At 36.9% G+C, this 22,591-nt stretch overlaps 1 protein-coding gene across 1 annotated transcript in view; it reads left to right on the top strand.

Annotated features, from left to right (window-relative positions):
* The window catches only part of TTK (TTK protein kinase), a 69,111-nt gene that overhangs the window by 39,340 nt on the left and 7,180 nt on the right, over positions 1-22,591 (top strand). The window contains exons 12-18 of the mRNA XM_083377069.1: positions 4,627-4,793; positions 5,468-5,588; positions 9,948-10,040; positions 13,859-14,016; positions 14,116-14,267; positions 18,735-18,859; positions 20,297-20,377. Of these exons, the coding sequence (XP_083233195.1) occupies positions 4,627-4,793; positions 5,468-5,588; positions 9,948-10,040; positions 13,859-14,016; positions 14,116-14,267; positions 18,735-18,859; positions 20,297-20,377 (897 nt within the window). The remainder of the gene's footprint in view (positions 1-4,626; positions 4,794-5,467; positions 5,589-9,947; positions 10,041-13,858; positions 14,017-14,115; positions 14,268-18,734; positions 18,860-20,296; positions 20,378-22,591) is intronic.

The following is a 22,591-nucleotide window of genomic DNA, read 5'->3' on the forward strand; positions in this document are numbered from 1 at the left end:
TATGTTACGCCTGGAAAATATGCTTTGGCTTTATCCCATACATTTTGTAATGTTGTATCTTCTTTTTTATTTTCTTTGAAGAAAAATTCCATTTCTTTTGTTGCTAAGTCTATAAATTCTTTCTCTTTTAATATAGATTGATTGAAAGTCTATCTTAATTTTTTCTGCATTCCTTTCCACACCATTTTTAAGGGGTAATGGTCTGCCCGAGTACCTAATTCTATTTCAATTTCCTGCATATTAACTCTTAATTCAGGTGTCATCCAAATCACATCAATTCTGGATCAAGATTTACGACTATTAGAATAAAATGTGTATTATGATTTTCCTGCGTTCGTTTCTCTCCAGATATCTTGTATACCAATTTCCTCTATCATATTGAAAAAAGTCTTGGGTAATCTTTTTCTTCCTTTTTTCCCTGATTTATTGCTTTTATAGCAATCAATCCCCAATTAAGCATATATTTTGATATTCCATTTCTACTATTTTTCTGTGAAGGTTTTGATAAAATTCTTCTTGTTTATTATTTGATGCATATATTGCTATCAAAAGTATCTGCTTTTGATTTAAAAATATTTCTAGCATTAATATTCTTCCTTCTTCATCTGCATAAATCATTTTGGAATCTATTGTCTCTTTGACATATATAACTATTCCTCTTTTTTGTTGAGCTAATGTATAATAAAGTTTTCCAAGTTTGGGATTTTCCAAAAATTTATGATGTTGGTTTTTTATGTGTCTCTTGCAAACAAATTATATCAATGTTTAATTTCTGTAGTTGTTTGAAAATTCTTTTCCTTTTAAATGGGGAATGCAATCCATTTATATTCACTGAAAAAATTCCATTTTCTTTCTCCATTTTGGTTTACTTATATTTAGGTCATATTGATCTCGTAATCCTCTGCTCTTTTACTATTCCCTCATCTTCTTGATTCATCTTCTCATTTTCCTCTTCCACCTGTGTAATCGTTTGTTTGTTTTGTCTGTTTCTGGCTTTTTCCATCCTCTTGTTGATATTGTGTTCTTTCTCCCAGAAATGCTCTATATCTTTCATCAAAATCTTCTGCCTTCCACACTGAGTCCAAATGATATCTTGTGTTATTCCAATTGATTAAAATTCCTTCTTAGCATTAGCCATCTAAAATTTACTCCTTTTGCAATCAGCTTTGTAGTCAGGCAATGATATTGACTCCGAGTATCCCTTATTCTCTTGGGAATCTGTTTCAGCACTACTATTTCTTTATCTTTATATGTAATGAATCACTCTTCTTAATATCTCATCCCTCATTGTTTTCTTCAAATATTACATGGACTTCTCTGGGCAATTTGTGTTTCCTTGCATAACTTGAATTCATTCTAAATATTTCATCCACTTCTTGCTGCATCTCCAGTCTTTCCATTTCTAGGGCCTCTGCTAATAGATTAATAATCACTTCTGCTATATTTTCCTCTTTATCTTCAGGTGTGTTCTGGAATCTCAAATAGTGTACCGCCTTCTCCATTTCCAAAGCAGTGACCACTCCTTCTAGATTTTGATTTGCTTGTTCTAACCTTTCATTCTCTGTCATTAGTGCTTCAATTCCCCCCCCCAGTATCTTCTGATTAATCTTCCACCTACTGAATTCTTTGTTTATTTTTAAGGATCATTTGTTGGTGAACCTCAGATTGTGTCTTTATGTTAAGCATTTGTTTGTTTAGCTTATCAGCATTGCTTTTTCTTTCTTGATGATTCTTCTGCATCATTTCTTGCATTAATTGTAAGGTCGCATGCATCTCTTTTTGGACGTTGTTTGCCTTGTCTTGTTGTAACATTACTTCAATAGATCCCTAACTTGCTGGACTGGATGTTCCAGAAGAGGGTGCAGAAACAGGTTTTTTGTAATTTTAGTGAGGTTTGGTGCACTCAATGTTCAATAAGGCAAATTTTGTAAATCCACAGGGAGAAGAGAAAAAAAAGGCAACTGCTTTAGGCTACAATCCAACTTTAAAAAGAGCCAGCTATTTTAGGCTAAAATCCCAGTTTAAAAAGGAGCCAGCTATTTTAGGCTATATTCCAAGTTTAAAAAGGAGCCAACTATTTTAGGCTATATTCCAAGTTTAAAAGGGAGCCAACTGCTTTAGGCTGTAATCCAAATTAAAAAAGAAGCCAACTGCTTTAGGCTATAATGCAGGTTTAGAAAGGAGCCAACTGCTTTAGGCTAATCCAAGTTTGGGGTTTTTTTTAAAAAAAAACCCAACTACTTTAAGCTTTAATCCAAAAAATTAAAAAAACACCAACTGCATAAGTCTAATCCAAATATTTCTGTCAGTTCAAAAATATTAGAGAAAAAAAGAAAAAAGAAAAGAAAAAAACCCTGTCTCTAAATAGTTTCTATAATAGTTTCTATAAAGGTCCATAGAGAAGAGAAATAAAGAAGAATCTCACTCAGATCAAACACATTGTTGACAGTCAGCTGTTTGGCGGCGCTGCTGCGGCTCGCTTCTTCCCTAGCTGTCTGTGGCTTGGGCTGTCTGCATATTTGCCGGCAGCCTTTCTGCCGCCTGTTTGAAGACTTTCCTTGGTTAGTTGGGCCAACTGCTGTTGGCTCCGAACTCCCAAGGTTTCCCTTCCTCCTCATTGCCTCTCCAGGGCGATTTTCTGACCTCTTTGGGTCTCCAGACAAAGTGAAATCAGACTAGGAAACTGGAGCTCCAGTTTCTTTCATCCGTGTCGCCATGATGCCCAGGGTGAAGTAAGTACGTTTAGCATCTACTTTAATAAACAACAAGTTTGTTAAAGGTAGATGTTAAACTATAGTCCTTAGTTTAGAGCAGGGTGGATTTGATTTAAATCAAGTCGATTTAAATCACGATTGAAATCATGATTTAAATCACTAGTAAATGTCTTGTTTTAAATCAACTTGATTTAAATCATAATTTTTAAAGAGCAACTGTCATCTCTGTCTCGCAGCGGCTCCTCCTCTGAATTGCTGTTGACTCACCAACAGTGCTATTCACTTTAATGGGACAGCTGGTGATGCGGCAGTAACACAACAAGGTGAGGGATGTGGCGGGCAGCAGGTGAGTGGATGCCCGCTAACAGGCACTGCCATGATGGATCTGAAATGACAGGTGCTCTTTAAATGTAAGGACTCATTCTTGCTGGTAGTTAGAATCTTTAACATTATTTGCAAACAAAATGAAGGTTTCCTATTTAAAATAATAAGCTGTCAGGTTAGTAAAACAGCGATATCAGAACCGATATCAGGTTAACAGGTTAATCACGCATAGTTGGAGAACTACTCAAATTCTTTTATTTAATTAAAGCACTTGGAGCCTGGTACAGATGCATTTCTCTTCAAAAAATCATACAGTTTGTAGTGTACATAGATTTACAAAACAATGGGATAAAGTAATATTCCTGAACTTTGTTTTATGATTTGTCTAATGGTTACTGTGAAATTGTGTGAATGCATCAATGCAGTGTATGTTATCTCAGCTCGTAGAGCTTGGATTCATTGAATGAGTTTACCAAAAATGAAAATATTGCAGAATATACAGCCTCATGCTACATAACTATATTTAGATAGATTTTTACTCCAAAAGCATTTTATTGAAATAAATTTGATAAAAATAAGTCTGATTTAAATTTAAAAAATGTTTTTTTTGATATTTTTTTAAAAAATCATCGATTATTATCCACCCTGGTCTACAGCAACTTCCTTTGTAGGGAAAAAAAACAAATTTTCTTTTGCGCTTTTATATTCCCTTCCCACAATTAAATAGTTTTAAGTTAACCTATAGAACAGATAATCCTGGAGCTGTTACTCAGATTATGATCACTGCTAATACACCTGAATATTGGTTGAGTTTCTACTCAAAATGGAGAACAGGGGCACTTTTCAGACTGACAAAAGCTTACTAGATAGATTGATTAGTTATAGCCAAGCATTTGCAGCACTCTCACCAGAAAAATATACCAGAATCTAAATTATGCACAAATTCTGGTTAGATTTGCAAAACTGAAAGCATAACTGTTTGCATTCAGGGGAAAAAATTCCAGTGGAGGACTGGCTTTGATTGCATATTGCACAATATTGTGTTCATTTTAACCTTGTTTGTTTAAGTCATAAAAAGTGCATTTAATCATCTAGAAAAGCAAAATAAACTTGTGATTTCAGTTTGCTTTTACTTCCATAACTGGAGGTTTTCAAGAAAAGATAGGACAACCATTTGTCTGGAATGGAATAAGCACTCCTGCCTTTGATAGGGGGTTGGACCTCCAAGGCCCTTTCCAGGACTATGATTCTATGATTTCTCCAATGACTTTTTTTCCCAATAGTGAAGATAGTTGCACTCATTGTAATAAATAATAATATAAAACTTTATTGTCAAAGTACAACATGTGTACATTGAGATTAGCTGAGCCTCCCCCTGTGCTCTCTCCCGCCAACACACAGTGATAACAAACCCTCCATCCCACCACACTATGTGAACCAACTACACCACACACCGGTCTTGTATAGACTAAGTAATCATTTCTGCTTTCTAGTTCAATTTATATTGTCAACTAGGAATCAGTGGACGTGGACATATACTATATTCTTGTTAAGAACCAATCATATAAAAGTGTTCCCCATTTTGCAGGGAAAAAATTCAAGTTTTGAGCATGCTGCTTTTCCAGTTCCTAAAAGATGTTCACCGTCAGAGCAAGGTTCACGTACCATTTCACCAGAGACTGCTTCACAGAGAAAGAGTCAAGTCTTTGTTGGCGGAACACCTCACAACAACATGATTCATGATTATGTGGCTTGGTAATTTCACTTGAGGCTGGATTTTATTTTTATATTCACATTTGTAGGTTATTTGAATTTGCTTTTGGACGCTAACCCAGAGTGCCCAACCTTCCTAGGTTGGTGGCCCAGAGGGAAAGGAAAGGGGAGGCTTGGGGCTGCATGTGACGCAAAAAGGTGCGGTGCGAGTGCCCGTGTGATGCTGGGGGGCGGGGCTAGTGGCTGTGTGAAGTTGTGCAGGGTTAGTGCCCAAGCAACACTCAGGGCGGGGCTGGCACGAGTGGGGGAGGAGTGCACACATATGTGCGTACATTGGCCAGCCATTCACGTGGCCTGGTAGCCAAGAGGCCACAGCCCGGTAGTAGGCCGCAGCCCATAGGTTGGGGACCCCTGGTTTAACTCATCACTTTGGTACATAAGACACATAAATGAACAATTGAAATATGTTCTGAGGGATTCACATGAAGTTGAAAGTGAAAAAGTAATTCTGAAATTTATTTCATGTTGGTATAAAGTATTTCTTAAAATATTGAAATGGCATATACTCCACAATAGTTCAATAAAACAAACTTTATATCTTCAAATCTTAGTGCTCAGAGAAAAAGAACAGGTTGTTCATTACTTACAAATATGATTGTTAGGAGATACGGTATTTTGTGCTTAGATTATAATTATATCTTTTCTTCCCATTTCAGTACTCCAGTTGTAAGAAATAATTTTCTTCCTATGGCTAAGGCAACTACACCATATAATCAGTTTTCATATTTGCAACATTGTACTCCAACACCTCCATTCCATCTACAGAGTGGATTACAGGTATCAGCTATTTCTAAATTGTATAAGATAATGCAAAAAAGGTGTTGATTTCTAAATAATGTTTCATTCATTTGGGCAAGAAGGAGTTAAGAATTTTGCTGGTGATTTCATACTAATATTAACTCTTAAACTTACGTTTTTATTCAAGACATTTTTACAGAGTAAAACAATACAAATTTGTAGAAAAAAAGAAAAAGATAAATGAATAAATTAGAAACAAAAGAATGAGAAAGTAAGTTAGTGAACAGATAAGAAAGAAAAGAAATATAAAAAGCAGCTTCCAATCTTCTTTATTGCAGTTATGAGTGCAATAAAATGCAGTTATATTTTATCTTCAGTATGTATAATTACATTGGGGTTCCCTTCTTTCCATTGTCAAACCCATAAATCACAAATTCATTTTCCCCTTTTGTCACTGACAAATGTAGTTCTTTCCCTAATCAAGCAAATCAGTTTTGCCATCTCTGCAAATGTTGTCATCTTCACCAACCATTCCTCCGTAGTGGGTATTTCAGACCCTTTCCATCTTTGTGCATATAATAATCTTGCTGCAGATACCATGTACAAAAATTATCTTTTAAAGGTCTTTCCTACTTGTATATTCATTAGTCCTAGCAAAAAAGTTCTGGGTTTGAATGCTACTCTTTGTATCACTGTATGTATTTGAAACCAAATTTTTCTAGCTTTTCAAAAAGTCCATAGGCATGATAAAACACTTCACATTTTCCACATGTCCAAAAGTTTGAAACGTGTTTGTTCATTCTAGAAAGTTTTTCTGATGTTATATACCAGTGGTAAATCATTTTATAAAAAATATTTTTACAATCACGTATTTTCCCATTAATCCATCTGTATATGATAACCAAAGCTCTTTACCCATGTTATCATACGCTCTTTAACTTATTCTTCTTCCAATTTCAGTAAAAACGTATACATCTTAGCAATTACATGTTCACAATTTGCAGGTAATTCAGTTTCAAATGCTGGTTTATGTTCAGTTGCAAGGGACTTTTTGTCTACTTTAAATTGTTCTCTTAATTGTACATATCAAAATCATTGGAAACTAAATCACTTTAAGGTCAGTCGCTCTTTTGACTTCATCAAAATGTAATGCTAGGGCTGTTTTGAGACTCATTTTAAATCTTGGACTCTCAGGAAAGCAGTTTTTTTTAACGTGGTCAGAGGACTGATTTTTAAAGATGTATCAATATGTTTGTGCACAAGTGGTCCTCAAGTTACAACTGTAATTGAGCCCTGCAATTATGGTCATAAGTGGTGATGGTTGTAGAGCAGAACATCATGTGACCAAACCGGATTTTTACAGCCATTGTTGCAGCAGTTGTTAAACAAATGCAACTGTCATTAAATGAATGCCATGTTTGTTAAGTGACCCATTGTTCGCTAAGGGTCACTTTTTGTCGGAAACTGGAAGTGAACACTGGTTTCCAGCAAAATGGTAATAAATTGTGGCCAGGTGAACAAAAGATGCTGCAAACAGCCGTAAATGCCAAGTGTCCAAAATGCTGTCATGTGATTGTAGGGGAGGATGTTGGAACTTTGAAACTGGGTCATAAGCTTTTTTGGGGGGAGGGTGTCATAAGTTTGAATGGTTGCTAAGTGATTGATCATAAATCGAGGATTTCCTGCATGTACAGTCTGAAAGCTAAGAATAGCATAGCATAGCATAGCATTCAATTCTTTATTGGCCACGTGTAGTTGGACACACAAGGAATTTGTCTCCAGTGCATAAGCTCTCAGTGTACATACAAACAATAGTGATAGATCATGATCATAATCAACATAAATACATTCATCATAAACTATAAAATACAACACATTTATCATAAATCATAAAATGCAACACTTAGTGATAGTCATAGGATACTAGCTAAGCGAACAAGATAAATCATACTAGGATACTAAATAAAATAATATAAATTGTAAGATACAAGCAACAAAGTTATAGTCATAAGAAGATAAGGATAGGTAATAGGAAAGATGAGAGAATAATAGTAATACAGCTTTACTAAGTAGTGTGACAGTGTTGTAGGAATTAGTTGTTTAGCAAAGTGACGGCATGGGGGAAAACTCCTTGTGTCTGATGTCAATGCTGCTAACATCGGATGTTTTTGCTTTGACAACATATGGAGTTGCAACCATTTTCCTTCTTTTGTTTTACATAAGATGGTGGAGCAATAGCTCAGATGCTATGTTTCCTACCAACTGGACCAACCTCCTTCCTTTTGCAGAGGTGCTTACAATTACTGTTCAGAGCAGCACCGGCTTCACGCCTTTCAGAGTAGCCACAGGAAAACAGTTCAGCCCAATACCTGAATACCCTCCAGGCGCCCTCCGCTTCTCAGACACTTGATCAATGGGTGAGGGGGTGGGAAGAAGTTTGGAGCGCCATGAAGACTGCCTTAAAAAAGACTTCAGAGACTTATAAAAAGCAGGCAGATTAAAAAAAGGGCTCCTCAAAGAACATTCCAAGTTGGGGAAAAGATTTATCTGTCGACTAAATATTTGTGCCTCAAATTACCCAGTAAGAAATTAGGACCAAAATTCTTGGGGCCTTTCCCCATCATGAAGATCATTAACCCGGTCACAGTAGAATTAAAACTCCCTAGGCTTTTAGGGAGAATTCACCCTGTCTTCCATTGCAGCTTGTTGAAACCTTTTCGGGGCTCCACTTTAAGACCTCCCCCTAAGAAGGCACCTGGACCCCTCGTGGTAGCGGGTCAGACTCACTATGAACTAAAGCGTATTCTCGATTCTAGAATTTTTAAAGGGAAATTAAAGTACCTAGTACAATGGAAGGGATACTTGCTGTCTGAAGCCACTTGGGTGAAATCTAGCGCTGTGAAAACTGACAGACTCATCAAAAGGTTCTATAGGAAACACCCTAACAAATCGAGAGACAGTCCTTAACATATGCTTTTGTTTACATTACAGGATCTGTCCTTTTTGTAGGGGGGGGAGGATGTCAACGTTGCTAACATCGGATGTTTTTGCTTTGACAAAATATGGAGTTGCAACCATTTTCCTTCTTGTATTTTAGTCTTAGAATTAGAGTTAGAATTAGATGATAATAGGGGGGAGGAGGAAAAATGTGCATGGGAGTTTATTTAGACATAACAATACTGTAACTAGTGTATTGAACCAAGATTATTGAAATAAGAGATGATAAGAATTGGCAGGCTGGAGAACTGGAGGGAGAGTCTGCATTTCAAACTAATTGGGAGAATGTGATTTATGACTGAATTAGAGGAGGGAATTGTGCTTTGATACTATGTGCACAGGGGAGGGGAATTCAGATTTTGTCTTTGACTATGTAAGTGCCGAAGTTATGCCTCTTGAATAAAGATTCTTGAAGGTAAACAATGCCTCGAAGTTCTTTGAAGAGTTTCATCGGTTGGAACCATGACATCTGGTTGTTTTGGTGTGCAGTGCCCGGCCTATAGCATCATCTTGAGGGAATTTGAAACAGTTCATTTCCAGGATGTCGGGTGTCTGTACATATTTTCTCAGTCCTCTTTGTCACCTGTGCAATATACAGGTCCTCAGTGGAAGGCAGGCTGTTAGCAATTGTTTTTTCTGCAGTTCTAACTATTCGTTGAAGTCTGTGCCTGTCTTGTTTGGTTGCAGTTCCGAACCAAACAGTTTGTCTGTGCAAATGACAGACTCAATAATTCCTTTGTAGAACTGTGTCAGCAGCTCCTTGGGTAATCTTAGATTTCTGAAATGGCACAGGAAGAACATTCATTGTTGTGCATTTTGGATGACATTTTTGATGTTAGGTATCCATTTTAAATTTTAAGACATTATAGAACCTAGAAACTTGGAGGTCTTTACTGTTGATACTGTGTTATCTAGTATTGTAAGAGATGGTAGAATAGGAGGGTTTTGCCTAAAATCTATCATTTCTACAGTTTTGAGTGTGTTCAGTTCAAAATTGTTCCTGCCGCACCACAAGGCTAGTTGTTCAAATAAAGATTCTTTATTTTGTTCTTTTCTAAAAAAAACAGCTGGAAAATAACACCTCTGATGTTTATTTTGCTGCCAAACTTTGAATCACAGAGGCACAAAAAGATCTAAGGGAGCCATTCTTGGTTTTACCTTTTACATCTTCATAAAATAATGATGCTCATTGTACATCTATCCTTTAATAACAGCAACAAACAATTCATTAAACATACTGTATGCTATCCAACTCTCATTGACTGGGCGGTTCCACAACAATCAAATCACAATAAAACCCATAAAATATAAATGATAAAAATAAAATATGGTAAGTGCCAGAGGTTTCACTTGATTCTTTCTAATATATATTTCTTTTCACATACAAACGTTTTTATATAGGTTTCAGCTTCTGTACCACCAAATGAATGCATGCTTGTTAACGGAAAATTGTACTCTGTGTTAAAACAAATAGGCAGAGGAGGATCTAGTAAGGTAAGATAATATTGTAATATCAGTTAGTTTGATTTGATGAAAGCTGTTATTTGTGAGAAATGGTTTGTTGTGAAAAAAAAACACAGGTACCTACTTTAAACGTTTACTGTATTAAGAATCATAAACATACAACACCTCCCCTTTCTATTATATAGTTTCTGAATCATCCTCAAATTGTTTATTATACCATTCATCATACAATTCAGTTAAACCTCACATTAATATAGAAACAAGGTATGAATACTCAAGTTCAAAATCCATTAACTGGGGGATTAGGACTAATCAAAATTACACAAAATGTACAAACTTTCCAGATCATCAGAATTTGATAATCAGTATTTTTTTTCATTTCCATATTCTAATAGTTCAGTTTGGAAAAGAGGAAAGTAAATCTTAGCAGCTACAAATACAATATCTCATGGTTAGTTAATTTTAATGTGTAGTACTTATACATTGGTTCAGAGAATTGAATAATTCAAGCTTGCAGTCTGAGTATTATATATTATATTTATTTTTATTAAATTTTTATACCGCCCTTCTCCCGAAGGACTCAGGGCGGTGTACAGGGCAATAAATATTAAAACGAAGTACAAAAGTTAAAAAACAATTAAATATTATGCCCGATATATACAGTAATTAAAAACCATGTTAAAACCCCAACCCCTAACCCATCAAACCAGGCCGGATTGCTCAAATAGTACAATAGTGCTTGCTTTTGAGCAGATCAGCATAAGACTCCACTACCCAATACTTCATTATTTCTGTTAGCAGAAGCCAATTTATTCATTAATTTGGTATGTTAACACATACAATGCAACAGTGGTATATGCCTGTGTTTTTTATAAAGTGACTAAGATAATGTGTGAAAAATAAAATATCAATACATTATTACATCAGAGCTTTCCAAGTCTCGGTTCACGGTGCCCTTGAGGTTGCAAAAATATGACATTGCAAATGGATCTCAAAAATTTAAAATATCCCATAGCATTTTGCGGAGTTCACTATAGCACCTCAAGGTGCCACAGTTCACAGTTTGGAACTGCAGGCTTATTCTATCTATTATTTGAAAACAAATCATAAGTATTCTTGGTCCTAAAATATTCTGTGTTGAAAAGATACTTGTTTCATGTGTATAACCATGAAAATGTATTTTTATATTTGGTTATATATGTCCAACCACAGAGTAGACGGTTCTAGCAGCTTGTATCCTTTCCTAGGAAAAAATTCCAGATCTATTTTAGAAAGCATGGCTTGGACTCTACTCCAGTTCAGAGTATGCACAGGGAGTGGATATCAACAAAAGTCCCAAATATGACCAGAACATAATGACTGGATGTAGTTCTGAAACTGCAGTCTTGGGTATGCAGGATTAATACTCTTTATGTGATTTCAGTGGCTGAGATTTCTATATACACATTTCTACCATCGAAATCATGCATAATGCTATTTATCTAAAAAAAACCCCAACCCCTTAATAGCCTAGCAGCTGGGTTCTGTGCCAGATGTAACTTCTGGAAAGCCTTCAAAGCTAGATTATGTGGAAATACATCATATGAAACACATCCAATTGTGAGTCATTGAAAACAGTTATCATCAGCCAAAACTAATCTAGAATTTTACTCGTCTCTTAAGATAAAAAATCTCAGATCTCTAAGTATATACATTGATAAAAAGCTGGTTGTAAAGTACATTCATAAGGTTTTTTAAATTTAAAAAATGACATATTTTTTCAGCAAATCATTTAAACTACAGGGAGTGCAGAATTATTAGGCAAGTTGTATTTTTGAGGATTAATTTTATTATTGAACAACAACCATGTTCTCAATGAACCCAAAAAACTCATTAATATCAAAGCTGAATATTTTTGGAAGTAGTTTTTAGTTTGTTTTTAGTTATAGCTATTTTAGGGGGATATCTGTGTGTGCAGGTGACTATTACTGTGCATAATTATTAGGCAACTTAACAAAAAACAAATATATACCCATTTCAATTATTTATTTTTACCAGTGAAACCAATATAACATCTCAACATTCACAAATATACATTTCTGACATTCAAAAACATAACAAAAACAAATCAGTGACCAATATAGCCACCTTTCTTTGCAAGGACACTCAAAAGCCTGCCATCCATGGATTCTGTCAGTGTTTTGATCTGTTCACCATCAACATTGCGTGCAGCAGCAACCACAGCCTCCCAGACACTGTTCAGAGAGGTGTACTGTTTTCCCTCCTTGTAAATCTCACATTTGATGATGGACCACAGGTTCTCAATGGGGTTCAGATCAGGTGAACAAGGAGGCCATGTCATTAGATTTCCTTCTTTTATACCCTTTCTTGCCAGCCACGCTGTGGAGTACTTGGACGCGTGTGATGGAGCATTGTCCTGCATGAAAATCATGTTTTTCTTGAAGGATGCAGACTTCTTCCTGTACCACTGCTTGAAGAAGGTGTCTTCCAGAAACTGGCAGTAGGACTGGGAGTTGAGCTTGACTCCATCCTCAACCCGAAAAGGGCCCACAAGCTCATCTTTGATGATACCAGCCCAAACCAGTACTCCACCTCCACCTTGCTGGCGTCTGAGTCGGACTGGAGCTCTCTGCCCTTTACCAATCCAGCCACGGGCCCATCCATCTGGCCCATCAAGACTCACTCTCATTTCATCAGTCCATAAAACCTTAGAAAAATCAGTCTTGAGATATTTCTTGGCCCAGTCTTGACGTTTCAGCTTGTGTGTCTTGTTCAGTGGTGGTCGTCTTTCAGCCTTTCTTACCTTGGCCATGTCTCTGAGTATTGCACACCTTGTGCTTTTGGGCACTCCAGTGATGTTGCAGCTCTGAAATATGGCCAAACTGGTGGCAAGTGGCATCTTGGCAGCTGCACGCTTGACTTTTCTCAGTTCATGGGCAGTTATTTTGCACCTTGGTTTCTCCACACGCTTCTTGCGACCCTGTTGACTATTTTGAATGAAACGCTTGATTGTTCGATGATCACGCTTCAGAAGCTTTGCAATTTTAAGAGTGCTGCATCCCTCTGCAAGATATCTCACTATTTTTGACTTTTCTGAGCCTGTCAAGTCCTTCTTTTGACCCATTTTGCCAAAGGAAAGGAAGTTGCCTAATAATTATGCACACCTGATACAGGGTGTTGATGTCATTAGACCACACCCCTTCTCATTACAGAGATGCACATCACCTAATATGCTTAATTGGTAGTAGGCTTTCGAGCCTATAAAGCTTGGAGTAAGACAACATGCATAAAGAGGATGATGTGGTCAAAATACTCATTTGCCTAATAATTCTGCACTCCCTGTAACAATGCTAAATGGTCATCCATATTAATTCTCCTTAACATTGTTACAGGTGGCAGAAATATCCAAATATGTTGATAATCTTGAGTCAGTCTCCTAGTGATGCATATATTTAATGATATAAATAAGTTAATTTTGAGACTTTGAAAGTAATGCTTGAATAATTATATACTGTTTAAAGGCTTTTTAAAAAAGATCTCAAAACAGGAGATTGTGGATAGTAGTGAAGCAGTGAAATATTGGTTCATTGGCTTTAATATAGTGTATTAAATGGGAAATAGACTTCAGCCAAGCCTGTTTTATTTATTATTTCAGACATGACTGAGGATTCTATTTGTTGTTTTTAAATATAGAGTATTTTTTATTATACTGTATGTTGAAATTCATAGTCTTGTGCTGGTTAGTAATCACAGTAAAGTTATGTATCTATCCAAAATAAAATGATATTGAGTAAATATAGCAATATATTATAAGAATCTAGTTATGTGTTTTTAATTGAATTTTAAAGGTATTTCAAGTACTTGATGAAAAAAAACAGCTTTTTGCCATCAAACATGTTAATTTAGACGAAGCAGATAAACAGACCATAGAAAGCTATAAAAATGAGATTGCTCACTTAAACAAGCTTCAGCAACATAGTGATAAAATCATCCGACTTTATGACTAGTAAGTAAACGCTTTTTAAAATCAGTTTAATCCCTCTTTCTGCCTCCCCAAACATGCATGCTCAGATTAACTTTTATTTTTGCAACTATATTGTTTTAGTGAAATCAGTGAAAAGAATGTCTATATGGTGATGGAATGTGGAAATATTGATCTTAATAGCTGGCTTAAAAAGAAAAAGACAATTAATCCATGGGAACGGAAAAGTTATTGGAAAAACATGCTGGAAGCTGTACATACAATTCATCAACATGGTAACTACTGTTTGTATGTTTGAACTCTGTTCTTTAGAATAGCTTCTCTCAGGAACAATTGCAAGGAATACAGTTAGAATAGTATAACTGAATAGTCAGAGAAAATAAAACATCAAGACAATAGATGCATGATGCGGTAGGAGTAAAATGAAAATTCAAAGAGTTTCTAAAAAGAAAAAATCCTGTTAAACCCACTTTCACGCACACGTACGATCCGATCCTTTCAACTTTGCCTTAGTTACAAAGGCATTGTTGGGTACTACCATGTTTCCCCGAGAATAAGACCGGGTCTTTTTTTTTTTTTTGGCCTCCAAAAGAGGCACCACATCTTATTTTTGGTGGGGGTGTCTTTTCCACTCATCTTTGGCACCAACAGCCCCGCCCAGGCGGCCCACTTTTGCTGCTGAAGGAGCAGCTTCATTCTGCAGCTCAATCCATAGCTTGGTTCTCGGCTGCAGTGGCCTTCTGGAAGGGCCTGACTCTGAAATGTAGACCTGTGGATGCCGGAGAAGAAGTGGGACAATGAGGATTGACCTGGCTGCAAAGTAAATGGGTGCGGGGCACATGGGGCAGCTTCATACCCCCACCCCTGCCCTAGCTTGATTTTTAGGCATGTGCCTCACCCCCAAACTAGGGTTTATTTTGGGGGGTAAGGCTTATATTAGGTCCACCCCCCAAAAGTTAATCTAGGGCTTATTTTTGGGATAGGTTTTACTTATGGGGAAACACAGTATCACAAAAAAGATTGCCCATCCAGGTTTTAAGATATAATTAGCTATAAGAGAAAGTACTATAATTCATTGTTAGAGTCATTAATATTCAGCTATGCAAACAAAGAAAAGTGGTGGTTAAGAATAAAGATGTTTTTTGGAGGATTTGGGGCACGTCAACGAATTATAGTATCCTATCTGAGAAGATGAAGGGAGAAAGAAAACAATTTGTCAGCATATCGGAGTGAAATTTTGCCTGACCAGCAATTCATACTCTTCTCTGATTAAAAAAAAGAGGTTTCCAGAGCTAGCTTCAAGAAAAAATTATAAATTGTAAAAAAGAATCATTATTAACTATTAAAGAATGCTACATTTTAGTTATGTTTATACACATGCACACTAAAGATAGGATATTTTTTTCTATCAGCCCTGACAGAAATCACTTATATAGGTACACAAATGTCTAATAAGTAATTTTACTGTAGAAAGGCTGAGAAGTCCTTACAAAAAAATTCAGTGACTGCTCCTCTCACATAAAGTCCTGTAGTGAAGTTAAATTTATATGCTTCTTTTCCAAATTGAGCTATAGAATGAGATAGGTGGCCTTATTTGGCTGGGAGGCTGGGAATCTTGCTTTGAGAATAGCCAGATTTGCTATAAAGTTGTTTCCTCTGACCATGTGTGAGCTAAGTGTCAGACTGTGTATTGCTAATGACACAATAATTTACACAATACCAAGTACATGTGTAGGTTTTGTTCAAATTAATGAGATAATAGTGTCAGGTGTGAAAATATTTCTCAGCAACCTCCTCAGCTTTTTATTGCTTAGAAAGCTATTGCTGTATTCTACAGTTGAACTTGGTATTTAGATCAGGGCTTTTCAACCTTTTCACTCATTGTACCTCTTTTAGGATATGGCAACATCAGAGTACCATCAGTCGCCTAGCAAGGTGTCAAAAACATGATGACCAAAAAATAAAGGAAAAAAGTGATGAAGTACAGGTAGTCCTCAACTTACAACAGTTCGCTTAGTGACTGTTCGAAGTTACAATGGCACTGAAAAAAGTGCCCCACAAGCCACAGCCGAGCAAGACACCTGCCTGCCCGCCCGGCGGCGCTCTTCCTCCTGTCCGAGGTTTTCATTGTTGTGAGCATTTCTGTTGAGGATTGGCAGCAGGGGTTGGGGGGGATGGGTGTTTGGTTTTTATCTCCCTCCCCCTCTGCTGGGTGGTTGCAGCAGGTTTTGGTCACTTCACATGACCCTGGAACATTGTGACCTTCATAAATATGAATCAGTTGCCAAGCATCTGAATGTAAATCACAAGACCCTGGAGATGCTGCAACATTCCAGCTGATCGGCGCTTCTTCTTGGCTCAGCAGAAGTGCCAGGATCAGCGCCGAGCTCCAGCTGAAGCCTGGCGCTGATCCTGGCACTTCCACTGAGCCCTGACTGTTCTGAAGAAGTGCTGATCCTGGCGCTTCCGCTGAGGCCTGACAGCCTTCCAGCTCCAGCGCCGGGCTCCGCTCAGGCTTGTGCGGTGCTGCCACCGGTTCAGCTCATTCCCCTCCCCCGCTACCACTTTTCTAGGATGGTCGCGTACCACCTACCAGGTGCCAATGTACCACAGGTGGTACCCGTAGCACTGGTTGAAAAGCCCTAATTTAGATAATGGACTTAAGGACTGTACCTGTCTCAACTAAATCTCCCAAAAAAGCAGGGCTCTTGAAACAGGCTTTATTTCAAAATGAACTTTTTATTTGAGAGATAGTGATAACAGGAGAGTAAAGCATAGATTTGGCCCGTAAAGGATTACATCAAAAGGGCATCCAATCCACAGGTGCCGCCATGTTATGAGAAGCTGGAGATTCAGTGGGCTTCTCAAGGTCTCTCTTGGTTTTGTTTCCCAACGCTCCCAGGCTTTGTTGTCTGGAGATAAGGCAGGTGTTTTTCAGTCGCATTCCTCTCACCCAGAGGGAGGCCTTTCGCACAGAGCAGAGCAAAGCAGATAATAGTTCCCCAAGCAACCATCCCCCTCTCCACAGAATGACAGGCCCCGGAAATGGATACATAAACGAAGCAGGGAAGGATAGGGAAATGGATGAGGTAGACATGTACATAGAATGCAAAAGCAAGCAAATATAATTGTGAGGGGTCCTGACAGTAGTCTTTTGACTTACAAGCACAGTTGAACCCAGAATTTATGTTATGCTAAGTGAGAAATTTGTTAAGGGAGTTTGCCCCATTTTACAACTTTTCTTGCCACAGTTGTTAAGTGAATCACTGCTGTTGTTAAGTTAGTAACATGGTTGTTAAGTGAATCTGGTTTTCTTGTTGACTTTGCTTGTCAGAAGGTCACAAAAGGGAATCACATGACCCCGGGACACTACAACCGTCATAAATATGAACCAGTTTTCAAGCGTCTAAATGTAAATCATGTGACCATGGAGATGCTGCAAGAGTCATAAGCGTGAAAAATGGTCATAAGTCACTTTTTTCAGTGCCATTGTAACTTCAGACGGTCACTAAACAAACTGTTGTAAGCTGAGGACTACCTGTATTTGAGAAGTTTCCCATAAAAAAGCAGTGTAGCTTGCAAATAAATAGAATAAATAAATAGAAATAGAAATTTCTAAATTCTATTTCTAAATTCTATTAAATAGAAATTCTATTAAAAATAATTTAAACACCTGTACAGCAAGCAAAAAGGGAAAAACCAAATCTAATGGTCATTAAATAACAGGCAAGTACATTATTATTGTTATTGTAAAGTTCATTATTAATTATATCAATAGCTTCATTAATATAATTAATTATATTCATTATTATTTATCAAAGGGCAGTACAAAGCCAAACCAAACAATAGTTACAAATCAATCCCATAAAATTATTTTAAAACTTAACAACAACCTACTCAGCAAATATTAACACTAAAACAGCCATCACCAGAACAGTACGTTTAAAACAATGGCTTGGGATAGGGGAAAACATTTATATATCCATAATAATGTAAAGATATGTTTAATTAGACTGTCTGCTAAATAAGATTTGGGTGGAAAAATCTTTACAAATTTTACACTAACCAACTACTCAGGAAAAAAAGGCTTAAAATCAATCAGATTTCCACAGAAACCAAGGGAGGAAGGAAGCAGATTGTGAACTCTTGAGGCAACAAATTCCACTTCAGGATGATGCCATCAAAATTGCTTCCTTATGTAATGCTATCATCAGCCTCTAAAGACATCAACATGGAGACGTAGTTCATAGCAACAAATCTTAAATAATGGACAGGTTGAAATGGATACAGTCTTCCAAGTAACTAGATCCCAATTACAGACTTTAAAATTTTAAATATAAAAGGCAGGATTTCAAACTGCAGTTGGAATGCATATTGTAATAGAAATATTCTGCACTACTTGAGGAATCCAGATGTCTTCAGAGGCAACCAGTAGAGAGGATTGTGGTATTCTGTGTAGGCATATGGTCATTTATGTAGTGGGCAAACCTGGGGAACAAAAAATATATATAATTCAAAACTGCACATGTGTCTCCAGAGAGTTTTCTAAACCAGCTGTTCTACAATATCATATACCAGAAAAGATTCAGTGATATCAGGGCCACAAAAATCCTCCTTTCCTGATTGCCTAGATACTTTACATGGGATTTTGATTTTTTTCCCTACCTTGTGTTTTAATATGTGGGTAAATAATAATCATTCTTGACACACCTTGAATTAATTCAACAAATTTTAATTTGCAGGTATTGTTCATAGTGATCTGAAACCAGCAAACTTTCTGTTAGTAGATGGAATGCTAAAATTAATAGATTTTGGCATTGCAAATCAGATGCAGCCAGATGTGACTAGCATTGTTAAAGATTCCCAGGTGAGACAATTGTGAACTACTAAACATAGTAAAAGGGACGCGGTGGCTCAGTGAGTTAGGACGCTGAGCTTGTCGATCAGAAGATCGGCAGTTTGGCGGGTCGAATCCTGAGTGCCACGTAGCAGAGTGAGCACCTGTTACTCGTCCCAGCTTCTGCCAACCTAGCAGTTCGAAAGCAGGTAAAAATGCAAGTAGAAAAATAGGGACCACTACGGTGGGAAGGTAACAGCGTTCCGTGCGCCTTTGGTGTCTAGTCATGCCGGCCACATGACCACGGAGACATCCTCGGACAAGCGCTGGCTCTTCGGCTTTGAAACGGAGATGAGCACCGGCCCCTAGAGTTGGAAACGACTAGCACGCATGTGCGGGGGAACCTTTACCTTTAAACATAGTAAAAAAAAAAGCAATTATCTGAAATAATTGCCTGGCATTATTGTTTGATAATGGGGTGTGATAAGAACATGTTATAATCAGGAAAAACACACACACACACAGAGAGAGACACGTTGCATTTGTGTATTTCATTTACTTTCTTGGTACGCTTGGACAGAGTTAAATCTTATTTTTCCAAAGATTTAGGTTGAAGGATTCATAATGACCTCTAATGAGAGAAAAAAGTGAATTTTCCTGGCTATTACAGTTCCAGTTACTTCACTGAAAATTTTAAGGAGAGTCTTATATATGTAAATGTATGGGACTATGAAGTGTATCAAACGTCTATCTAAGGTGCTAAAAACATTGAATGACAATAGTTTGGTCTCTAGATGTGGCTTTAGCTCTCATTATTTTATGGATGACTATTCTGATTAAAGCTGATGAGTAGACTCCCAACAAGTTTACTATCTAAATGGCCACCTTTAGGTTTAAAAGTGGAATATCTGCCTTGCATCATTGCAATATGGAAAAAAACTAACACCTTGTGCTGTTATCTATAGAATTGTTCAACTGTTAAACTAAGGTTAAGCAATCATGAATGGGTTGTATGACTGCACTGGTCTCAGTAAAACAAGCTTCTCTTGTTATACAGTAGCTAAATTAGTGTAGTTATTACTGATTCTAGAGTGAATTAGGATTCCTATTTTACTAGAATTCTTAACCAGAGAGCCTAATTAGCCTTTAGCATGGTTAATATTAGTATCCGTTAACATCATATCTGGGATTATTATTAGAGCAGGGTATAGCTACATAGCAACCCCAGAAATGGCTGAGCTCTTATGAGGTGTCGGTGTTCTCTGGAAATGTTTAGTAAGACAGTCAAAAGCTTGTAAGATCTTTGGGATTAAATTGCTGAAATCTCAGCAATTTTGATTTGTAGCATCTATGAGTATTCTAAAAACCCAAAAAGGAGCTAACTCTCTAATATATTTAAATCAGTTATAGAAGTGTTAAATATAACTATTATTTAAATGTACATCATCCTATTTTTTATGTTAAAAGGTTGGCACCATTAATTACATGCCACCAGAGGCATTCAAAGATGTGTCTTCCAATGCAGAAAATGGCAAGTCAAGATCAAAGGTAATATTCTTCATATATCAATTGTTGATATTGTTTTCTAAATTGGAGCAATTTGGGGACAAATTTTATTTGAATAAGGAGATAGAAATAAATTATAAGGAAGCTTGAGAAGAAGGCTGAGGCAAACTCCTTATTCCTTCCATCTCTCCTTTCTTCTGAAACAAAATGGAAGAAAAAGTTCATCTTAAATGTGACCAGCTGCTGATGGACTGATTTTACCCATGGGATTTGTTTATGCAGCACAAAATTATGAGGTTCTGTGCATGCTTTAAGCATTGATTTAGAAGTGCTTTCAACCTTGAACAACTGCAGCGCTTTCTTCTCTCCTATAAAAGTACTAAAAGTAGCCCAACTTTTTCAGGCTTCCACAGCAGTTAAGAAAAATGGGTTGTTGTGGCTTTAAGAGTTGCATTAACTTTCCTTAAAAATGAAGCATGAAACCTCCATGCTTTGTTACATTAGACTGAATTAAGGAAGTGGAAGACATCTTACTAAAACAAGAAGCGACATGCAGGCAGGCAGAGATTTAATATTAATAGAAGATAATTTGCTTAGAGAGTAAGGGGCATTATTCCCATAGGCATCTGCAACAAGTTGACATCAAATTGATGACATCTGCATAGAAATATGCAAAAGAAGCAGTTATATAATCTGCATCTGAGAGTACAGTTTTTCATCCACTGAGCTCTGGTTAATGGAATGGGTGGTATTGGCAATTGCTTTCTTTTGTCCTCATATTTAATGTTCTTAGTGTTCCTTCCATGCCAGACCTTCTATAATGAACTGCCTCTGCTTCTTGATGTCAGGAAGATTAACAGGGACTCTTCCCCCTCTAGTGTTTGGTTTTTACTATTTGGTATTTGATGTCCAAACTTAGCCCACTGCAACTTCAAGCAATGTTGCTTTCAGGTTCAAAAATAAAATTGGGGTGATATAGTGCCTGATTTCTTTACCCTGGCCTTATCTTTACTGTAAATTTCTACTGATACACAGGCATGTTACATGATGTAGAACTACTGCCACCTCCATGTGATTTTCATATCATGCTGTGCTGTTGCTGCTGCAGTTATTCAGAACCACTTCCTAAAGTGTGGATGTTCTGCTTTCCTGGTCCCGTTTTTTTTTTATTGAAAAGTTTTAAAATACAATTTTCCTTTAAGAATCTCCCTCCTCCCCCTTCCCTACCTCCCCCCCTCCCCCCCTCCCCCCCGGACTTCCCAGAGCTAAATACAAGGTATATATATAAAAAGCAATCATAAACAATCATATACTAACAACTATAAACTCTAAAATCCATCACTCTCTAGCTTATATAGGATAAAACAAGCCTTAATAATATTGAATATGTATAAAAAGAAACTAAGATAAGAAAAGAAAAAAAGACGAAAGAAGACTTATTCAAATGCTACATAAAACTTCTTAACCCTATACTTATTCTGGATAAACTCAATCCATTTTCTCCATTCCATAATATAGCGTTCTTGCGAATGATCTTTCAAATAGGCCGAAATCTTCGCCATCTCTGCCAGGTCGGAAACCTTTAAAGTCCACTCCTCTATGGTCGGCAGTTCCTCTTTCTTCCAATATTGGCCTATCAAAAGTCTTGCCGCCGTAATTAAGTTCAACATCAACTTAATGTCCACAACTGTAGCGTCTGCAATTATTCCCAACAAAAAAAGTTGCGGACAAAACTTTAGCCTCTGTTTAAAAATCTTCTGCATATTCCACCAGACTTTTATCCAAAAAGCCTTAACCTTCTTACATGTCCACCATATGTGAAAATATGTTGCATCTTCATCACCACACCTCCAACATTTAGGCTGATAATTCGGATACATACTTGCAAGCTTTTTAGGATCTAAATGCCATCTATAAAACATTTTGTAAAAAGTTCTCTCTTAGGTTTTGAGCTTGAGTAAATTTTACGTTCCTCACCTAAATCTTTTCCCACGTGTCCATTGTGATGGCTTCCTGGATGTTTTGGGCCCATTTTATCATACAATCCTTAACAAGCTCTGTTTCTGAGTCAATCTCTATCAATGCAAGATATATCCGTTTGATATGTGCTGGTCCCTGATTTCTAATTTGCTTTATCAAATTTTCATCAGTCATTATAAATCCATTTTTCTGGTCTTCTTTCCACCTGGCCCGTAACTGAGTATATTGAAACCAATTTTGAACAACCTTCTCTTCTCGCAAGAGGCTATATGATTT

The sequence above is a fragment of the Vipera ursinii genome (genome assembly GCF_947247035.1).
Source record: "Vipera ursinii genome assembly, chromosome: 1".
Taxonomy (NCBI): domain Eukaryota; kingdom Metazoa; phylum Chordata; class Lepidosauria; order Squamata; family Viperidae; genus Vipera; species Vipera ursinii.